Source organism: Maylandia zebra, linkage group LG7 (assembly GCF_041146795.1).
Source record: "Maylandia zebra isolate NMK-2024a linkage group LG7, Mzebra_GT3a, whole genome shotgun sequence".
In the NCBI taxonomy this organism is placed as follows: domain Eukaryota; kingdom Metazoa; phylum Chordata; class Actinopteri; order Cichliformes; family Cichlidae; genus Maylandia; species Maylandia zebra.
Window position 1 is genome coordinate 46,053,943 of NC_135173.1, and position 14,348 is coordinate 46,068,290.

Sequence of the window (14,348 nt, forward strand, 5' to 3'; positions counted from 1 at the left end):
TTGGGCATTATCAACATAGGTTTTTTAAATTTTTTTTAAAGCAAATGTGAGATGAGCCTTTAACAAGCGGTGACTTTCTTCTCCTAAAGCTTATTTTACAATGGATCCACAAAAATGCACCCTAAATAAATCCAGTGTTTGCAATGAATTCGAACATTAGAAGAATTGTGAGCTCCTCTGTTTCATCGATGCTTTGTTCTGAGATAAATATTATTACTTTATATGTTATTGGCTTGGACAACTTATTGGTTTATCAAAACAAGGTCATACCGAAGCACACCAGCAGCGGCGCTGCGAGCCGCACAGCAGACGTACAACGAGAACGTCCGGAGGTCAAAGGTAACGTTCGTATTTGAAAACATGGATTCCAAAAGAGGAGATGAAGGTAGGAACTTTTTGCCTTTGTCTATCTGTAAGCCGGACACTATGTTAATTTTAAACATGAATGACCACTTACAATAAACTCTGTCCTGAGTTCTTAGTGAAATTAATTTAGTAACACAACATGTGAAGAAATGGACAACGTTGCTCTTTTTGTTAGCTTATTTGTTAGCTTAACTAATGTTTTCTATAATGTGAGATCTGTTTCCCATAGCATAATTTGAAACGCCGAGTTGTTGTCAACGTTCACACATTTATTTACCCCCATTTTATCCCTTTTGATCTTATCCTTATTACCCTTTAAAAGGGGAAAAACGAACAGCTACTGCTAGTTGTAAATCTTTTTGTGTAAGCTGGAATGAGGACAGCATACGTATTTTCATATTGTATTGCATTTGAAGTGGATTAAACACACTTATCGGAAGCCTACATATAAATCCCGGAATGAATTCCATGCCAATATGGAAATTGGTTGTTGTGTCGGTATCAGTATTTCTTGTACATGATTATTTGCTTGCTAGCTTTCACAGCCCCATAGTCCGTAGTTTATGTAGAGTTATGTCCCAATTTACATAAAATAATTGTACCTTAACCAGTCTTTAATAATGGGACAGATTTTAAGGGATATTGGCATACGAACTGACATTGTTTACATGTCTTACATCATGATAAATGAAAAGGGAAAGGATGGGGTTATTGATTGAAATACTGTACATTACTGGAACATTCAGAGTAGACATAGGAGGATACCTCTGTTCATCCGTGTGTACGCTGCTAGTGTGGAGTATTAAACAAAGCATAAACAATAGAGTTAGAGATGCTCTCTCAACATATATGTCTTTCATAGCCATATAATGGTTGATGCACTATATGGATAAAACCACTGGGTTACCTGGACATTACACCTACAGGAACAGTGGCTCAGGAGTTAGTTGTGGAGTCTACTAATTGGGAGGTCTGTGTAACCCCAGTATTTTTCCTGGTCTGCCTAATCTCACTGAAACAAGTGATGTTGAAGCTGTTCTTTGCTCTACAGAGGAAAACAGAAACCCTCCCAAATTGAATTACTTTTCATTTTTAAGCATTCTGAAGCGATCTGAAAAGGAAATTGTCACTATGGAGTCTAACACTGTAAACAAGGCACTGACCTCTTTTACAGCAACAGGCAAGACGAGTGACGATGGAGACATTGCATCTGTCATGGGATTCTCTGGGTTTGGTATGTGTAGTCCAGCACACTTGTCAGAAAATATAAACGTAAAAAAAGTATTCTCTGATAAAGTGACAATTTGAGTTGTTGCAGTCATACATCGAGTTTTATTTTTATCTTCCAGGTAAGAAAGCCCGCACATTTGATCTTGATGCCATTTTTGAGCAGACCCGGCGAACAGCCATCGAGAGGAGTCAGCGTGTGATAGGTAAGTGTTTCATCACTGGCAATGTGATAACCCTGCTTAGGAGTCATGATGAGTTTAATTGCATTTGGAATCGTTGCGTCCTTAGAGGAGCGGCAGAAGGAGATAGAAATGGAGGAGGAGGGGGAGAGCTCCAAGTCAGTCAAACCGTCAGTCCAGAGTCAGAGAGGAAAAGCTGCTTCTTCCAGGTAGGGAGGCATTTATGAGGTTTTATCCTTAACTGACTGTTACATCTGTTCTGGCTTCCAATTTGTCTACTTAAGTGTACAATATGTTTTGCTTTGTCTGACAAAGCTCATTTATTTATTTTTTATCATTTTTAGAGTCCAGAAGAGCGACAGCAGCAGTGACAGTGGCTCAGATTCTGATTCAGACTCAGAGCTTATCGGGCCACCGGTGCCTCCTCAGCATGCAGCTCAGCAGGGCGATGATGATGATGATGAGCACGTAGGGCCACCTCTTCCACCAGGTTACACAGGCAGCACGGCTCACAGTGATGATGACGATGATGAAGAAGGAGAGGCACAAGATGACGACGATGATGTATGTCTGAATTATACAATCTCTTAGTAGGCTGTGAATTACAGCATACTACATATATCTGATTACACTTAGTCTGTCTAAAGTGTTGACTTTCTTCTTGCTCATTAAGAAAACAAGATTTTCTCAGTAAATGTTGGGCCATGGTGGTATGTTAGTAGTCTATAAGTGTTATACAGCGCTTTGCAGATCCATGTTGTAGCTGTGTACTGTGAGTTACCCTTCTTTGTGCATGCGCTCTGCATTATTTAGCTTGCCATGAATTATCCAAGAGTTAAAAACTATGAAGATGTTGATTTTTTTTAAGCTGCTCTTCCTCTTTGGTGTGAACTCTGCTCTTGTTTCTCTTCCTGTACAAGATAACTTTTCAGCCAATCAGCTCTCTCCTTATACGTGGCACAATTGCCACTAGGCTATGAGCTGCTGAATTTTTGGATTTCCGCGTTGGTTACATTCCCTTAACCTCGTCTCTGTGTCGCTAAAAGAACTATTTTATTATCATTGCAGGGTAATAAAAGTAAATAAAAATAAACAATGAATAGCTATTTGAACGGTGAAATAGCATGCACAGTTACAGGACCCAGATACTGAAGAATGGAATGGACTGGCTTTTTCCACAGTGCTTTTACATTGATACTGACCACTCAAAGCTCTTTTCACTATGAGCCAATTTATAGTGTGATTTTCCTACTGTGACAGATCACAATCTCGACATATAAAACCAACATTGTGTTCTGTGTTTGAGGTTTTAAAAAAAAATCCAACCACAAGATGGCAGCAGGAGAAAAGATTAACATTGTTAGTTTTGCACTGTACACGATAAAAGGTGAACTTTTTGCCTATTTTCTTAGTTGTGCTTTTTTCATTTGTTTTCTTTACATTACCAAAAGGACAATGACACCTAAAATATCTGAATTTTTAATTAGAAGGATTTTTAGAATGTGTGTATTGCTTTTTACAGGAAAGTACTATCTACACAATATGTCAGATTCCAACCATTTACAAATATGACTTCTGTCGTTAAATGTCTTAGACTCACAACCTGTTAATGTAAAAATATCATACATATTGCTGCACTTTGATCAATTGACATAATATAGACTTGTGTTGTTTTGCCTTTTCCTCACGTTCATGTCAACTTTCTGTCCCAGAATCCAGTGAAAAAAATTCCAGACACTCATGAGATCACGCTGCAGCATGGCACTAAAACGGTAAGGCTTTCGCCTCTAACACCCAGCCAGTAATTAGAGCTGGTGACAACTCTATTCTCAGTTGACATTGAATAAAATTCTATTTTTATCACAAGCTTGTAAACAGTACAACTTTTGCTTATATTACGCACACACACACAAACATCTGGTTTCGGAGGCCTCTCATTGGATTTTCAGTTAACATTTATCTCACTGATTTTAGCCAAAAGAGCAGCTGTGAGGCTGTTACTTTTCTGCTTTTGTTTAGTCTGGTATCCAGATCTAGCACTTTTTCAGTTTTTAAACAGTTTAGTTCTAAATTATTGAAGAATAAACTTAAAATATTTGGGTTGTATTTATTTCTGTGCCTTTTAACAAAGCCAACATGACTGTATTGTTAAAGATTTCTAGTGTTATAACTAGTAATCAGCAGCGGCTTGCTTTCTGAGTTGTACAGGCTCATAAGTTGTCTCTTGGTTTTCAAACTGCTTCCTCAGGTGTCGGCTCTTGGCTTGGACCCCTCTGGAGCCCGCCTGGTGTCTGGTGGATATGATTATGATGTTCGATTCTGGGATTTTGCTGGGATGGACCAGGCTCTGCAGGCCTTCAGATCTCTGCAGCCTTGCGAGTGGTACTGAGAACAGCAACACACCTCCTTGACATGTGTTCAATAATTAATTTCATGTAAACATCCACTACACTGACTGCATTTCCATGTGCCAGAGTGTATACACTTTCACAAACACACACACACACACACATCACCAAACCTCATGCTAACTCTGCGACATCCTCTGTTTTCATGCAAAATGAGCCTTTTGAGAACAGATGGTTAAGATATGTGTCTGTTTGTGTGTTTGCATGTGTGTTTACTCCGTGTTTAACTAAAGCCATCATCAAAGATCAAATTCTTTTTTGCTTTTGGGAAGCAGTGGGCTGAGCTGGAGCAGGTTTCCCCTTATTAACGCTACATTTAATTTGATTACAGTGTGATCTAGGAGTCTGTTTGGTTTACTAACAAGCCGGGCTTCATATAGAAAGTTGTTGAAGCTTCCTCGGCCTGGGAACTGGATGAATCTGAGGGCTCATGTTTCATTTGCTCTGACAGAAAGCAGCTGATCTCACATTCAAACAGATTTCCACCTGGTCTTGCCCTTGCTCGACCAATCAGAAGCGGTTATCTAAAACGGGGTGGGTTATTTTTAGTGAATACTGTAGTATGTTTACATTTTTCCAGTGCTGATTGCTACCTCTCGCTTCGCTTTGCTCTAACTGTTTGTAGGGTTTGCCCTTTGATAATGCTCCAAGCAGAACTGAGAGGTTCCAGACTAATAAGCATTTGCACATTAACCTCGCAATGTCAGCACCCTGCCCCTATTTTTAAAACATCAGTTTTTATCAGTGGATAATTTTCTCTGTGAAAGCTTTGTTTTTTTATGCTTTAAAAACACTTTATTAGAAATATTCTGCTGTTGTTATAGTTGGGTGTCTTTGTTTATTGTTGTAGGCCAGTCATACAAATAATCAGGTACATCAGATGTTGAGATGTTTTGGTCGTATAGTTGCAATTATCTGGTGTTTATTTGTGCCTGAAAAAGTGAAGAATTAAAAGCTTATATAACAATGTTTTAGTGAAGCAGTCTTTGTTGTGCTGTTTTTGTGTCTCCTCAGCCATCAGATCAAGGCCCTGCAGTACAGCATCACCGGTGATGTCATGTTGGTGGTTTCGGGCAATGCACAGGCCAAGGTGTTGGACCGTGATGGCTTCAGTGTCATGGAGTGTGTGAAAGGAGACCAGTACATTGTGGATATGGCTAACACAAAGGTATGCCAAACTGCTGACTGTCAGTTTCTACAATAAAATCTAACGAAACAATAACAATGCGCTCTAAGAGGATCAGACGAGTGGCAATGAAGCCAAGAACACACAAGTTTACTAGAAATGTCAGTAATAATCGCTCACTGCAGTCAAACGCCACACGTTATGCCAAAAAGTAACTCCATTGTTACAGTTTCCACATCTGCTTTAATCTGAGTCATGAAAAATTTGTTCTTCAGAAAATATAAATAAAAAGAAAGTGCTGCGTGGCTCTGTAAATGACATAAAACAGGTGCTCATCAGTACGGCGAAACAACTCAACAAGTGCAAGTCTAACCAAGAGATTTCCTGAGGCACTCTCTTGGTTAGAATTATAAAAATATTTAATAGACATGATAAAATTATAAAATAGTTGGAGCAAGCGACCTACATGTATCCACTAAAAAGTCTTCATCACACCCCGATAATGAAGAAAAACAACTCCCTGTCTGTTGTTTTATCGCATTTTGTAAGCATGCAGAATCACTGTGTCAGTCTGGTTATTATTATAGATGTTTACGATACATTTTGCTATCATTTCACTGCCCCCTTGATTTTCTCTTTGAAGCCAGATTGTAATACTGCAGATGTGACTGATCATCTAACAGCCCATATTTTCTACTCCAACTTCCAACTTTTGTGATGCCGAAGTATTCTGAGATTTCAGCATTTATCTCGGAGAGTAAAATCACACCTAATCATAGTAAAATCTTATTAAAAAAATATGGTACAAGTTGTAATACTCTAGAATGTTGCAGGTATTCGTGTTTTCATTTCTATAGCAACTGCGGTCTACCCAGGATTCACTGCTAATTCCAAACATGCAGCGGACGATCAGTTCTTCTGCGCTGTGGGTTGACCCTGCCAGTGCATAATGGTAGCAATGTGTAGTTGGTTTTGTTTTTGTATGTGGGGATAACGATGTGTGTGCTGTGTGAGAAGCCAGCGGCACTCAGGAAGAGAGGAACACATGCTTTCGGGACTGTCGCGGTTCATTTCTTGCACATACCTGAATCTACAAAGAAGGATCCTAATTGAGTGTCCATGTTTGGATTTTATTGTGTTTAAGAAAGGCCATATTGGTAGTCAATGAGCATCTGTGCCTGCTGCACTGCATTTAGACATGGTTTATACCACCCATATGAATTACTTGAAGTGAAGGCCCATTGATCGCAAATAGTGTTTTCCTTGATGTACTACATTCTTGTCCTGCACGGTCACATCTGGTGCTGATGGGGGAGTTTGGTTCAGTGAAAATGCGTTTTGGACGGGTGACGGTGTCCCAGTCAATTAGCTGTGTCTTATGTGATAATTAAGTCCTTGCTTTTATTCTGTCTCTGTTGACAAAAACTAATTTCCTTCCTAACTAACCCCACTGTGTGCAGAGATTTGTCACACGCAGGCCTGCACTGTATGTACATGCAGTATGATCACATGGTATTGCTTCTGTCTCCCTGAATATGTATTGCTGTCAGTGATACTTCTCTGAATAAATACTATAGACAAGACAAATTTCCATCAGCAGGTGAAAATAATTTTCGTACTAGTTCCAATTTTTGCACAAACTATTCTTCTTATTCTTTCAGTATTCCCAAATGTAAACACTAACACAGACACTTTTCTGGCCTAAGGAAATTGTGATAATAAAAAACTGGGCTTGCCCATCCGTTCTTGTCTGTTTGTCATTATAATTCTTTGCGCTTACTTTTGTTATCGATATCTGCTGTTTTTTAGTCTTTCGCAAGTTGTTGTTGTGAACCTGAGAAGCATAATGCAGTTACTGGAGAAGAGTAATTTTCCATTGCTTTCTGATGATTACACCAGAATTAGGAAAAAATGTTTCATTAAATTAAAAGAATTGCATTTTTCTTTTCTAATTTAAGGAGAAACCTTAAAGTCCTAAGAGATGCGTTCATTTACTTGGCAACTGGATTGTGCGTAATTATTCAGCTCCCTGAGTCGATACTTTGTAGAACCACCTTTTGCTGCAATTACAGCTGCCAGTCTTTTAGGGTATGTCTCTACCAGCTTTGCACATAGAGACTGAAATCCTTGCCCATTCTTCTTTGCAAAACAGCTCCAGCTCAGTCAGATTAGATGGACAGCGTTTGTGAACAGCAGTTTTCAGATCTTGCCACAGAAATTCGATTGGATTTAGATCTGGACTTTGACTGGCCCGTTGAAAACATGGATATGTTTTGTTTTAAACCATTCCATTGTTGCCCTGGCTTTATGTTTAGGGTCGTTGTCCTGCTGGAAGGCGAACCTCCGCCCCAGTCTCAAGTCTTTTGCAGATTCCAAGAGGTTTTCTTCCAAGATTGCCCTGTATTTGGCTCCATCCATCTTCCCATCAACTCTGACCAGCTTCCCTGTCCCTGCTGAAGAGAAGCACCCCCAGAGCATGATGCTGCCACCACCATATTTGACAGTGGGGATGGTGTGTTCAGAGCAGCTGTTTGTACTGACATTAGATTACACACGTGCACTCTATTTAGTCATTAGCACTCGTCAGGCAATGTCTATGGGCAACTGACTGCACTCAGACCAAAGGGGGCTGAATAATTACACACACCCCACTTTGCAGTTATTTATTTGTAAAAAATGTTTGGAATCATGTATGATTTTCGTTCCTCTTCTCACGTGTGCACCGCTTTGTATTGGTCTTTCACGTGGAATTCCAATAAAATTGATTCCTGTTTGTGGCTGTAATGTGACAAAATGTGGGAAAGTTCAAGGGGGCCGAATACTTCTGCAAGCCACTGTAGATGAGTTTGAGATTATTGTCCTAACTCTCAATGCCAGTGGTAAGTTCTTCTCCAGTTACCTGCTTAAAAATATTACCTTACCCATACTTGAGTAACCACAGACCCTACGCCTTGCAGGTGAGAGCTTCTTGCATGACACTAAGGTATCCCATTAAACCCTGTGAAAAAGCAGATTTTTTTTCCTTTACATGAAAAGTTGTCTTTTACTTCTGGGATGACATTTGCGCTAATTTAAAAAAAAAAAAAGACATTGTTTTCAGTGATGCATTATGCTTTGAACACTTGGAGAAGGATGAATCTGATTTTTTTAAAGGAAGCTAGTGCCTTTTTCACACTCATGCAAAGCTGTTTTGAAGGTTGCTGTTTTTGCACAGAGGAGGGAATTAGTGAGGGGCTTCACGGACCATTTGTACTTTCCTGATCATATAGCGAGTGCATATTTTACCATAAAATTTAACAGCTTAGCAATTTGTAGTTCTTTTTAGTCATAAAACAGCAGGTCATATGCAATTATTCTTAATCAGTTATTAATATGGTGTGTTGTTAAAGTATTTGACAGTGAACAGACAGGCCCTCTTCCTGATCCACACATACCAATGCCATTTGGTCAGCTTCTGCTCATGCAAGGCTCTGCTTCTTGAGCATCCTGTCAAATAGCAGTATGTCTTGTCTGAAGCCCCTTCGCAGCACACTGAAGTGTTCCACTCTGACCTGGCAGCCAGAGAGGCCTCTCTCTGGGTTATACTGCTTTGAAGTTATTTGTTATGAGTAATTCTCCACATGACTCTCCAGCAGAGGAAATGTGTAGAAGTTACAAAGAGCAAAGAGCTCACTGTTCCAGGGCCTCTGAGTTCACTAGCACAGTTGTAAAGTGAGACTTATGTCGAGGAAATCCGAACGTTAATGTAAAGTCAATGTATTACAGTGTAACCTAATTAAGGATATGGATAAAGGACTCACATTTGTAATGCACAGTGCTGGAAAATTCACCATCGGATTAATTATCTGCTGACCTTTTGTGTTGCAAGTTTTGCCAAAATGGAAAAACAACAGCTGTCTTTACTCTTTATTTGTACGCACGATTACGAAATATGTCTTAATCTCCTTTCAAGTTTCTAACAGCACATGCTAGCTACTATTTCTGTGGCTTGCCCTTGAATATAAAGTGTTTAAAAACTGCTGTGAAGAAAAGGAAACTCAATATCTGCTGTGCACTGGATCCAAAATAAATAAAGCCACTGGAAGCCAGCCACAGGATATTGGGTCATTTTAGTGCTTGTTAAAAGTGTGCATTTGTTTATTTTCACTTTATGCTCTTTTTTTTCTCAGGGCCACACAGCTATGCTTAATTGTGGGTGCTGGCATCCCAAGATTAAAGAAGAGTTCATGACCTGCTCCAATGATGGGTAAGTTTTAACCAAGCATTGTAAGCTTTGAGTTAAAGGCAGAAGCCTCCACGCCCCCGTTGTCTTTCTCGCGCTGTTACATTGCACATGTTGTGCATCCAGTTGTTAAGCTTCACAGTGAGCCGTCTTGATTTTCAGGGAGGAGAAAACAGAAATGGCTTTTAGATGGGCCTAATCTCTTTGTGACTCACCAAGCATGTGTATTTTGTATAGTGAGTTTTGATCTTGGCTGATTTTATCTCTTTAAATGAAAACAAGCCTCTGGTCTTTCTAAACAATAACTGGTTACTTTCCTGTACACTTCATTTACAGGCATAACAAGGAGTCTCTGTTTTACAAACCAGCGTGTGCCATTTATAGTAATAATCATTGAGAAAGTCCCCCAGGACATTGAAGAGTATGCAGTCAGTGAGAAATACCCTTTCTCATCTTCAGAGCACTGCTGATAGCACAGTGACACCCATCATACATAGGCCACACCTCTTTGATACAAAATTAATGTCCAGCATTATATTTAGTAATTCTTACTGTCGGATTTTCAAAGTAATGCTCTCACCGAACAGACTTTTCTTCGCTCTCATCCCCTCCGTCACCAGCAGGGAGTCCTCTAATCCAGACTATGCCTCTGAAGATTGTAGCATGGCCTCATAGCTGTGTGTTTGCACATGGCATATTTATACTGGATGTTGTCCAAATGGAGCCCTTTATTTGTATGCAGTGATTTAGACCAGATCAACCGCTGTCATACACAGATATTTATATTGTTTGCTTCAGACCGCAGAGTTTTAACAGTCAGCGACATCCTTAAATCAGCACTAAACCTGTAGAAGCTGTAATTCTTTGTCCTGTGTATAGGTGTGCGGGAACATTTGTAAGGCAAAGAGTATGACTAAGCTACAGCACATTGATGAGTCTAAGAGAGTGTGACAGACAGCAGTAGAGACACCTAGGGCTATCATCATTAAGGAGAAACAAGGGCCCGACTTTGCGGGCAGCCCGCAGCCCAGTGTTTACCAGTGTTACTGCTCCCCCAGATGTGGAGGTTGGTTTAATTAGCTCTCATTGAGGCTCTGGAAATCCTCCCCTGGCACGTTAGCATTGGGTGTTTCTCCTGGCCAGCTAACAGGAGAGCAGCAGAGAGGAGCGCACAGGGAGCCATTCATAGGCAGAGGGGCTGCATGCGGGAGAGGTTCACAGCAGCAGACCCAGTCGGTGTGGCAAGCTGAGTCTCAGAGATGTGGCAAAGACAGAAAAGGGGGGGGGGGTGGCTATGTTGATTTACAGGTGGAGGAGGTTGTTCCTGGTTACATTTTCCCACCTTATTGTGTTGGTAATGTGCTTTGCAACTTGGTGCAGAATTTCACTTTATTGGTGGACACACTGTCCCTGAACCTACAATGTTTTCAATCAAAAATTCCTTTTTGTTGCTTTGGAGCAAACTGCATGTTACTACAAGTCCTAAACAGATAACTTTAAGCACACAAGGTTTGCAGAAGAATGCTTAAAATTGCGATATGTGTGATAAGTTGCTTAAACTACAGTTGCCACAATAGGGTAAATATTAATAATATATATTTGTGGGTTTTTTTGCTTGACTCAGGCTATAATAATTTGGAAGGCTGTCCCTTCATATTAGTTCCTTTCGTTTGCTCACTTTTAATTTATGTGGGTTTACTCAGTGATTTACAACATCACAGATGGTTTGTCGAGGATCTAACTGTCTATGGATCTTTCTACATTAATGAGACTGTTCTGTTGCCATGAAGGTGTGAAACACACAGTACCATCACTGAAACCTTATAGACAACTATGCTTTTCATCATGGATTATTAATGCTTCAGTTATTAAGGACAGTCTTCCTCCTTTTCTTTGTCTCACCATCCACTCCATTCACTTTAGTGAATAAGTATGGATTCTGCACAGGGGCCAGGCGGTAGTCAGTGGACGTCTTGAGAATGGGCCAGCAGTTGGCCAGTAGTATGAGAGGCTGTCAGCTGCTGTCTGTCTGCTTCAATATTAGACCAACATCCAGGCTTTTCCAGGTCTTTCTGCCTAGTTAGAGGCTCTTTGTTGTGTTTACTTGAATAGGTTATTAAGCATGATCACTGGACCGCCCAGCTTCTTAATTAAAGATCCCCCAGTAGTGTGGAATCTCATTCATTAAGGGCTACCTCCCAGCGCCTTGAATGATTTCATTAACCCATACTTTTTTTTCCCCTCCTGGGAGGAAGTGGATGAGAGGGAAGTACTGATAATATAGCAGCAGGGTGTTCTCAGAAACTGTGGCTTGAATAGGGCTTCAGTAGAACTGTGCAAATCGAGTCAGTCAGTGAAAAGTGTTGCGCTGTGTGTGTCAACATTTCACATTCTTCTGTCATTCTGTTTGAGAGCGTGCAGTTGTAAAATGAAACAGTGTTTTCCAACAGTATTCATGTTTGATCCTAAGGAACAAACCGCACAAGTATGAAGCAACTTTAACTGCGTCTGAGTCTTTGGTGAATGTTTGAAAGCCACAGATTTTATTTCCAAGAAAGTGAAAGCAATACTTGCTGGGTTAACTCTCAGTGGAAGTATTTCTTTGGCAGGGCTGATCTTGAAGTAGTAAAAAAGTTAAAATATAGCTCTGACTTGGTGTATATTAGGAGCTTTTTTAAAAACTTCTAATGCACCAAATCTTTAACACTTAACTAACCACATGGCATAAAACAGTTTACCAAGTATAACACTGGAAAGATTTGTGTTGTTGTTTTGAAGGATAGGACATTGGTGATTCTTGGCTTTACGTACGTAGTTTTATAGTGCCTAGGAGAAGGTTAAAAATCCATGTTATGTTCCTTTTTTTGCGACTGAAATTTCAGCCAGTGGAGCACAGAGGACAGGACAAATGGCGACGTTCTAATTGGGCCCACATGTTACTTCTGTCGAGTCTTGAAGCACACTCGAGCATGTGTACACACAAATACACACAATTTGAGGAATGTTTCCAGGAGGTTTGAATGCCAGGGATTCCCTTCGCGCTGGCCTGCTGTCAGGGCTGCAGCTGGACTTGGATGTGTAGCTGTATACAAGGAGACCCAGAGGACAACATGGCAGGGCCTTTTACTGCTGACAAATTGTTTGTCTTTGTCATGTGCTCAAACTAAACATTTGATTTGAAATGTGTCATACTAGAGAGCATCGACAAACACAAAGTCACATAAAGCAGATTTGTGATTTAACGCATGGATAAATTGTGGTAGTAATTCATCTTGTTTTGCGAGAATGGTACTTTTGTGTAAGGCCGTACTTCTGTCTCTCCCTCTCTCTGCTTTTGTCTGCTGTGAGCGCTAATTGATCATCTCTAGCACTCGGATCTTGACGAATTAGCAAGTCAGTTGCTTATCAGTGCCCTTGGTAATAGTTTACTTTCAATTTTAAAGGAAAGGAGAGTTAAATGGATGACATATGAGGAATGACTCCTCAAAGTGTGGGTGAGCATGTTGGGGCAATTCACTGAACTGGATGGGTTCATCCACAGTCCAGCACATCTCCAACTCTTTCCCACCTTTTTTTTTTTGCCTGTCCCGTTTGGATCTTTAGCCTTCAGAATTGTTGTCTGAAGGCCAAGAAAGATGCCAAGTGGATTTACTTTACCAAGTGGATCATCATGGCCTTTCTATATTGGTCCATTTGATTGACCTTTATTATAATTATGTATTTATTTTATTTTCGCTTTTTAAAGACGGGACAGACATGACTGGGGGATAGGACAGGGAGAAAGAATGAAAGAAAGAGAGGGAGGGAAAGAAAAATAGAGGGGAGAAGAGATGGTGAGAAAGGGGGGAAGAAAAAAAAGAAAAACAAACAAAACACCTGGATCACCTGTATGGAGATAAAAAAAAAAAACCAGAAGAGAAAACACTAGCTAACAATAGATACTTTTTTAGTTTCACCTGTTGAGAATGAAAAAAGTAAACAAGCAGAAGAAAACGAGAGCAATACAATAAACAACATCATGATGATATATGGGAATATAACAGTAAATACTAAATATTAAACATTATTGTGCAGCACGTAAGATCGACAGCACACAGTGTGCTTTGTGGTAGGAGCCAAAAAGGGTGTAGTTTGTGTGTGTGAGCACCCGTGTGTACACCTGTGAGCATGAACGCGCTTGTTTTTAAAAGGTTCCTTCATGTAATGATCTGCTAGCTAACTCTTTCCCACCTTACATTGCAAGTGTTCCATATTCTGCCCACGAATGCACATACCATAGCTTTAAGGAGTGCATTAATCCTTTTTGTTCAATTTATAGCCATGGCTGAATTTTTGACTGACAGTAGCCTCTAGTTTTTTACTGTGAGAGCTGTGAAATACAGTGTTTGTTTCTTTTGTCAGCGAACTGGGTCGCAACTTATCACACCTTTGCTTGATTAAATCTGAAAACCTGCCTTGACTCAAGCTCAAGAGATATTTTTCTAGGCATTTTGCCTTTTGTAGTGTATGGTCTCACCCGCCTTGCTACTGAGCAGAAACAATGTTGTGAAAATGTTGTGAAGTTTTGTGAATGAGTCTGTCACTGTACCCACAGCCCATCTGTGCCACAATGGCCACAATCTTCCTCCTTTTGATTCATTGCTTGGGTACAATTGTGTGCATGCCTCCTAAATCCCTCTGTTATCTTCTTTAGCTGTGATGGAAGATTGAGCATCTTCCCTCCTAATCCTCCTTTCTCATAACAGAGCCCCAGTTAGTCAGTCAACCAGGAAACAGGCAATTCAGTCTATCACTGGAATTCGACCAATAAACAACCT

The 14,348-nt window shown here is 40.2% G+C and overlaps 1 protein-coding gene across 1 annotated transcript in view; it reads left to right on the plus strand.

The window, feature by feature from the left end:
• The first annotated feature begins 253 nt into the window (after positions 1-253).
• The window catches only part of wdr70 (WD repeat domain 70), a 42,666-nt gene continuing 28,571 nt past the window's right edge, over positions 254-14,348 (plus strand). The window contains exons 1-9 of the mRNA XM_004538082.4: positions 254-385; positions 1,541-1,600; positions 1,716-1,799; positions 1,885-1,984; positions 2,120-2,339; positions 3,488-3,547; positions 4,024-4,157; positions 5,198-5,351; positions 9,479-9,555. Coding sequence (XP_004538139.1) covers positions 361-385; positions 1,541-1,600; positions 1,716-1,799; positions 1,885-1,984; positions 2,120-2,339; positions 3,488-3,547; positions 4,024-4,157; positions 5,198-5,351; positions 9,479-9,555 — 914 coding nt within the window. The 5' untranslated portion in view covers positions 254-360. The remainder of the gene's footprint in view (positions 386-1,540; positions 1,601-1,715; positions 1,800-1,884; positions 1,985-2,119; positions 2,340-3,487; positions 3,548-4,023; positions 4,158-5,197; positions 5,352-9,478; positions 9,556-14,348) is intronic.